The 8,299-nt window shown below is 41.2% G+C and overlaps 1 protein-coding gene and 1 pseudogene across 1 annotated transcript; both read right to left on the reverse strand.

Annotated features, from left to right (window-relative positions):
* Positions 1-88: 88 nt before the first annotated feature.
* LOC129825067 (gap junction alpha-1 protein-like) lies at positions 89-5,404 on the reverse strand. The gene is made up of 2 exons (XM_055884817.1): positions 5,255-5,404; positions 89-2,918 (listed from the first exon to the last, which is right to left on the reverse strand). The coding sequence occupies exon 2, from the start codon at positions 2,903-2,905 to the stop codon at positions 1,754-1,756; it is 1,152 nt and encodes a 383-aa protein (XP_055740792.1). The 5' UTR covers positions 2,906-2,918; positions 5,255-5,404; the 3' UTR covers positions 89-1,753.
* A 1,080-nt stretch (positions 5,405-6,484) lies between these two features.
* Positions 6,485-7,298, reverse strand: LOC129825636 (gap junction Cx32.2 protein-like; annotated as a pseudogene).
* Positions 7,299-8,299: the final 1,001 nt, after the last annotated feature.

An 8,299-nucleotide genomic window follows, 5' to 3' on the forward strand; every position in this document is an offset into this window, starting at 1 on the left:
GTTCTGGTGGCCCAATGAGTCTGGACTATAGACACATAGACTGAATCAAGAAGAGGAAAGGCAGAATGAGGTGCATATGATGACAGACTTGTAAAGAAAGAAAAAATCTTTATTGGTTAAAATAGCCTTTCACAGATATAATTAATGAGTTTTTTTTCTTGCTCTCATGCACTTACACACTGTACAACAGTGGATTTCCATGGAATGACATTATCTGACCGCATAATTAAACAAATGTACACTGAAGTGTGTCTTGTATTCTGAATGGAGGCCCTTTGCTTTAGCCTTTTGAGATCATTGAAACCAGCGGTCACAAAAAAAGCCCTGTCAATGTATGTACTGTAATGATTTCTGCCTGGTGTAGTAACATGAGTTAGTAACTTACATATCAGAAAACGTTTGCCACTTTTTTTGCCTCATATTACACCGTAGTCAAGATCTCAGTGCAAACACCATTGTAGCTGAATAAGCCATGAAACTCTCTGTTGACGTACCGAAATACCATGATGCAAAATTGGGAGAGAAAACCCCCCCACAGAAAACATGAAAATGTCCAATTGAAATCCCATCTACAAATGTTTGGTAGTTGTGGAGCTACATTGGCATATACCTTTTAATATATTTGACTAAATATTAGTCTAGCTCTATAAGCAGTCTTCTAAAAACTCACATTGGTGAAACAGTTAGCTTGAATTACAGTACTAAAAATCTATCTCTCAAGCAGCAATGATTACATTGAGTTCAACAACAAAAAAATGTCACTCCAAAGTTAAAAGACAAATAATTATTCTACTGCCCTCTACCATCCTACAGGAAAGAAAAGAAAAAGCAGACGTACACTTTAAAATTAGGAAAAAATAAAGGCTTTCTTTCAAAGATGCTTCGAGACCCAAATGTAGCAACAGAAAACTGTTGCTCTGTATTTCTCTTACAGCAGCTTGAGTCCACAATCTGAAAGCAACCTCTTACCCACAAAACCCAAAACAACAAATATCAAATAAAACAACCGACACCACATAAATTCAAAGTTTATCAGGAAATGACAGTCCACGATAATAAAAGCAACCTCTTATTTGTTGAGAAAATTGTATTGTATTAATAATTTTTTATTATTATCAATAAATATGCAGTTGGGTGTAGTGACTTTATATAATTTATATGGATATGACCTTGGATAGTTGTACATTTTTATCTAGTGGTGGATGTACTTTTACTAATAAATAAATATTAATTCATGAAACTGAGCATCCTTCTTACAATCCTGTTTCACAAGACAGACTTGGAAGTCATACAGAAGATGAGTGTGACGGAGACATACAAGCCAAAATGTTTTCAAACTACTTGCAAAGCATGGAAAAAGACACATTGCTATTATATTGAAGTGCAATCTTTCTAAAAGGAATGTAACTGTGTGAGGCTATAAAATGAAACCTACAGGTAAAAACATGATAACTAACACATCGCCAAGGCATATTCTTCTAAAGTGAAACGTGGGCACAGTTATCGGAACAGGATCACATGTTCTTCGCCCACTAGATGTTTTTGTTGTTAAAGCTTGTTAGCTCCACTAGTTTCAAAGTCATCAATAAATGTATAGTACCTCCAACAGTGTAAGTATTTTAATGTCTCTTTATTGACTCTCTAGTTAGGACAGTGAATGGGCTATGCCCCGCCCTGCCCTGCCCCGCCCCGCCCCCCTTGTACTCTCTGTTCTCTGGCACCAAGGCCACCGACAGGGGGGGCTGGGGAGGGGCTAGACATCTAGATCGTCTGGCCTTGGCCGACTGCTCATGCGACTGCTGGCTCGACTGCAGGGCCTGGGGTCCATCAGGGCCAGCGGCTGCAGCTCGTGCCCTGGGGTCAGTTTCTTACTCTCCTGGGTGTCGTCAGGGAAGTCAAAGGCCTGTGCATGGGAGTTGGAGATGGTGCTGCCATTATGGCCCAGGCGGTTCTGCTCCGTGCTGTAGTTGGCCCAGTTTTGCTCGTTGGCTTGCTTGTTGTAGTTGCGAACGGAGTTGGTTCTCTCCCCAGTGGCCAGCTTGTACCCCGGGGGTGACATGGGTGACAGGGGGGCAGTGGGAGAGGAACAGCCATTATAGTAGGCATACTTAGTGGTGGAGAGATCCTTGGGAGTGGGGCTTAATGTCCCGGTGCCAGGGTAGTGGACGGGCGGTTGTTTCCCCTTCACGCGGTCTTTGATCCTCTTGAACGTCACGTAGAAGAGCTCAATGACGTTCAGAACCAGGGAGACCAGAGAGACGACCAGCATGAAGATGATGAAGACGGTTTTCTCAGTGGGTCGGGAGAGGAAACAGTCGACTCTGTGGGGGCAGGGGGACCTCTCGCAGGTGTAGACAGCAGCCAAGCTGAAGCCGTAAATGTACCACTGTATGACCAGGAAGCCCACCTCAAAGATGGACTTAAAGAAAATGCTGACGATGTAGGTTCTCAAGAGGGCTCCCTTCATCTTAACCTTCCCATGCTCCTCCAGCCCATGCTTGAGCTTTTTTAACTCAATCTTCTTCAGAGGTAAGTCCACGTCGCCTCCGTCGTTCTGGATGGTTTTCAGCCCTTCCTCTTTGCGGTTAATCTTCTGCTCTATTCGCAACAGGTAGAACACATGGGCAAGGTAGAGAAGAGTCGGCGTCGAGACAAAGATAATCTGTAGCACCCAGAACCGTACATGTGATATAGGAAAGGATTTGTCGTAACACACGTTCTCACAACCAGGTTGCTGGGTGTTGCACTTGAAGGCAGATTGCTCGTCCCCCCAGGCAGACTCCACAGCCGTCCCCAGCACCAGGATCCTGAAGATGAAGAGGACAGAGAGCCACACCTTCCCTCCAGCCGTGGAGTAAGCCTGAACCTTGTCCAGTAGCCTCCCCAAAGCACTCCAGTCACCCATGATGGAGTTTTAGCTGCAATTAGACAGAAAATAATGAACATATTGTAAGTGTTCAAACATATTCCTATATACAGTAAACATGGTTATACAGCACTATATCTCAAGTTACATTTGTGAATCGGATCAAATCAAATCAAATTGTATTTGTCACATGCGCCGAATACAACAGGTGTAGACCTTACAGTGAAATGCTTACAAGCACTTAACCAATGATGCAGTTTTAAGAAAATACCTACAAAAAAAATGACCAAAAAAGGTAAGAGATAAATAAGAAAAACAAATAATTAAAACGCAGCAGTAAATAACAATATACGGGGGTACCGGTACAGAGTCAATGTGTCAAACACATCTCAATGTTTGAGGAAAATGTGTAACAACTAGGAGACTTGTGACGCACAGAACAAATCCAATTGCCGGAAAAGACCTGAACAAGACCAATGTCAACGACCACCTTTCACTACGCTTAATAATTCATCAATCCAGAGAGCCATGTTAAAGCCTATTGTTTTCCTATTGGAAGCAAGGAGAGGAGAATCACATTGTGTGGTCCTACCAGTGTTGATGGAACTTCTTAAAATACTGAGTAAGTGAACAGTGTAATGGTAGATGATAGGGCCCAGGTTGGTGAAACACAAGCGCAGACATTTGTTTCCCCTTCATCGGCAGGGTATGAAAACATGCGCCGGGGACCTGTTTCTCATCAAACCATTGTTTGTTAACAACTGTAATAAACATGAAACAAAGTAGAAATAAGAGACGCCAACCAAATTAAAAGATGTCAAATAGCGTGTATGTAAGCATTTGTCAATGTTAAATTGTGCCGTACTGTGTAATCTAAGGATTGCTATGCAAATACCCCCCAGTCTCAAAGAAATGTCGTGCAGTTTTAGACACGGTTACTGTTCCTCACATAACACATGCATTTACTAGTCAGCGGAGAAAATAACTAACCGATCTATATAGTAGATGTGTCATTTTTGTCCTCATTAACTATCATCCTCAATAGATATCATTCCCAAAATCTGGAAGAAACTCCACCTATAACAGCCTATGAAGGAAGTGGACAGTGTACTAAGGCACGATACTGTAGCTCTCTGCTCTCAGTTCAAGCCTAAGACTGGGGACCAACAGCTCTCCTGCTGGGGAGTGTCTGGAACGCGCTCTCTCTGAGCCTCTGAGTCTAGAGCACAGGGCCCCGGTTCATTGAATGCATATTAGCGACCTGCCTAGCTCCGCTACAAAGACACAATTCTTACAGATACTAATGACACTGCATGTCAGATGGGAATCAAGTTTGAAACCATGAATACCATCTGAATGAAGATTCTGAGTGATGCCAGTAAACAAATGAAGTCCCTGGAATGACTGCACAATAAACAAACAGATCAGCAAAGCGATCTGTTGGAGGGTGTACCAACAGCATGGCTTCACAGCTAATACTGTACTGCCTACAGTATAGTGGAAAATAACCAAGGACTGCTTCCTACTCAACAATGATGGTACTATGATAAAAATATCTCTATATATATATATTCACTGAGTCATTTATAGGCCTATTTAATATCACAGTACCATTTGGAAACTTGAAGAAGAAGAAACACGTCCATGTAGCCATTGCTGATCTACAGTAAGAAACCCACTGATGCCATCATCCGCCTGAGATATCAGATCTTGACATTATGTTATTACAGCAATTGAAACGAGAAGTTGGGTGAATAAAGCAATGTGTAAGGTTGTAAGCACATCAGCTCAACTTCAAGATGTCCTGACATTGGAAGAGGATTTAAACTGTGCTCTCAAGATGCAAGGAAGACCTTTAAAAATCTGAGTAGCCCAACTTGATCCCATTTCACGAAGATGTTCTATAAGGCCAAGGAAAAATATCAATGAAGCATGTCAATATGCTTGGTTGCGATGTACCTTGTTTTAAAACAAATCAATCCTCAGTTTACAACTTATACGCTGTTCAGTTAAAGTCCTCTATAAAGCTTGTAATAATTATTCATTCCATGCTGCTTTGAGTAATTTGCCTCAGGTTACTCGTTTATCTTAAAAGCACTCAACAGACGAAATTGGAAAAATAAAACAGCAAAAGAAACAGATGGATCATTTAAACTTTTCCTTGTTAAACCCAGAAAAAAATTGAATGTTTTATAAAGGATATATTATGGACCATACTATAGCAGAGAGCCTATAGAAATGCAATGCGTCTGGATTGACACAGTGTGTCTGGATTCTGAGCGCAAATTAGTTTCTCCGCATAACTTCTGACAGTGACAAAAATATATATAGATACGAATTTTTACTTCTTCATGTCAATAATGGCAGTTGAAATAGCGCAAAGCTTACCTGGAAAGTTACTGAGAAGTCAGAAGAGAGCCCTTAAAAGGACTTCTCCGTCACTTCTTGAAAACAGTCACCGCTTTCTTGAAATCCAAGTTCGGGACCACCGAGAATCTGAGACTGACTTGTCAAACTTTCCTTGCTTATAACAGTCCACATACGGGCTGGGGGAGAGAAAAAAAATAAACGATGGAGAGAAAAGTTTGGAGTCAGTCACCTGACCCCTACGTCAAGACTTAGACATCCTTACGCTCGGTTTCTGTACTTTTCTCCTACTGAAATGTAATTGTGCAATAGAATATTGTTTTTTATAACAAAGATTAATAGCACCTTTTTCGGACCAGTATGAATTAAAAACTTTACAAAGATCAAGTCTACAGCCTATACTAAAGCGTTCTGTATTAGGTCCTGTGGGCAAACCTGTAAACCAATAGCCTAGTTGTGGAATAGTCTATGTTTAATGGGTTAAAATAATTCATATTAATCGCATGTAGATCAAAACATATTTGTTAATCTTGTTTTTCATAATTTCTTATGCCATGCTATGTTGTTGTCCTAGGTCTCCCTTTATGTAGTGTTGTGTTGTCTCTCTTGTGTTTTGTCCTATATTTATATTTAATGTATTTCTAATCCCAGCCCCCCATCCTGGCAGGAGGCCTTTTGCCTTTTGGTAGGCCGTCATTGTAAATAAGAATTTGTTCTTAACTGACTTGCCTCGTTAAATAAAGGTTCAATAAAAATGACAGACCATAAGTGTGAGTAATTCATGAGAGTAATTCATCAAGAAGCCTAACGATTTTATGTTGCACTATAATACGGAACTTTGACATGAAAGGTAACTTGTGTTGCGTGTGCTTATGTACATAGATCTAGACCTATAGATAAGACTATAACATATATCCTATACTGCAGATCAGCAGTGCTGTTCACGTGATCTCAATCACCAAGTTTATGCTGCCATCTAGTGTATGCTCTGGGAATGAGTGGCTGTGGTGTTTTTCGAATTTCCTTTTACAGTATACATAGCCTGCCAAACGTTTGGCATCACACTGTCAGCATAGAAATTAACTGTAATATGAACAAACACATACTCAATTCACTGGAATGTAACTTTACACTTTTTATATTACTTGTAGGCCACCCATTACAGTATGTCACTTCACAGAGCAGAATATCATCAAGTGAAATCTATTGGAAGCCTAACAAATGTTTTTCTCTTCCTCCAACAGTTCAGCTTCACTCTGGACTCTGTGAAGTGATGAGTGAGTGATCTTTATGTCCATCCATGTTACCGTGCCATGCTGATGCTAGATTGTAGAGGGTGGCTGTGTCCTCAGATGAGTTAATATGCAGTGGGCACTGTTTCTTGGCTCCACATTTTACTCTGGTGCAAATCAAATAAAACACCTCGACCACATTCAAAAGCAGAGACACAGTGGTCACAACAATCATGAATATTATGAAAATGGTCTTCTCTGTAGGACGGGACATGAAGCATTCAGCACCCAGTTTGGAACAGGCCTCTTGTTGACAATGGAAGAAGGATTTCATGACAAACCCATATAAGTAGTACTGTCCCACAATAAAAGCGAGCTCTAACGAGTATCTTAAAGAGCAATAGGGTCATGTAGCTACGCAGGAGTATTCCCTTGATTTAGATTTTTCCCCCGGTCATCTGTGTATTTGGGCTTCTTTAACGTGCCATTATCTTCTTGGCTGTGCAGTATGACTCTTAGCTTGTTCTCCTGGCTGATGACATGCATGGCATGGCCCAGGTACAGAAGAGTTGGAGTAGAGATGAAGATGATCTGCATGACCCAGAAACGGATGTGTGATATGGGGAAGATCCAGTCGTAGCAGACATTCTCACAACCAGGTTGTTGCGTATTGCATAAGAAACCAGATTGTTCATCGCCCCACACACTCTCCGCTCCAGCACCCAGAACCATGATCCTGAACAGGAACAGGACACTCATCCATATCTTCCCAATGACCGTTGAGTGGGACTGCACCTTGTCCAGTAATTTAAAAGATATGACCAGTCCCCCATTGCGGCTGATTAGTATCTATGGAATAAGAAAAGGAGTAGTCTAATTACATTTTATTCAGGAATCACTTCATAGAGAAATAGTGAAATCATACTTTGACTTTGATAGTAGAATAGTGAGCTGTCAACTTGACTGGATAAGTATATTTGTTTCACAGGACTATTTTAAAATTAAGTTTAAATAATTTCTAATCAAAATCTATGATAGTTTACTGTATATTTCTATTGATATCTACATTTACATGAGATACTGTATTATCCTCAGTTTGTACAAAACTGATTTACTCACCAGTTTTGTTGCTCAGGTCAGAAATACATGTTCATCTACAAGCCGGAGGCGAGGAATAATGTTTGTGCCCATGGATTAGGATATTGAAAGACTGGAAGGCTAGGCCATTCTTATAAACCTGATGGGTTTGGTCAGCCTGACTCAGTCACACTGCATGCTTGTTGTCACACTTTGTCTCGACTTCCGCCGAAGCCGGTCCCTCTCCTTGTTCGGGCGGCGTTCGGCGGTCGACGTCACCGGTCTTCTAGCCATCGCCGATCCACCTTTTATTTTCCATTTGTTTTGTCTTGTTTTCCCACACACCTGGTATTCATTCCCTCATTACATGTCGTGTATTTAACCCTCTGTACCACCCATGTCTGTGTGTGTAATTGTTTATTGTCAGGTTGGCACTCTTCCGGCTGGTTTGCGCCGGGTTCTATTTTACACCCGTGCTTTTTGACAGCCTGTACGTTGTACCTTGTTATTTTTAAATTTTTGTACTTAGTGCTGCCTCGCCTGTTCTGAGGGCATTTGGTTTTGTGACGCGGTTGCGTTCTATTAATATATTGCCTCAGTAAAGTGCCTTGTTCACTCATCTCTGCTCTCCTGCGCCTGACTTCCAATGCACCTGCTACACCCACACCTTGATACACTTTTACACCAATCAGACTTCACTTATGAATTTGACCCATGCAACAATGGGTCACTTCCTTGAAAAGTGGATGACCTTTTG

Source organism: Salvelinus fontinalis, chromosome 27 (assembly GCF_029448725.1).
Source record: "Salvelinus fontinalis isolate EN_2023a chromosome 27, ASM2944872v1, whole genome shotgun sequence".
Classification (NCBI taxonomy): domain Eukaryota; kingdom Metazoa; phylum Chordata; class Actinopteri; order Salmoniformes; family Salmonidae; genus Salvelinus; species Salvelinus fontinalis.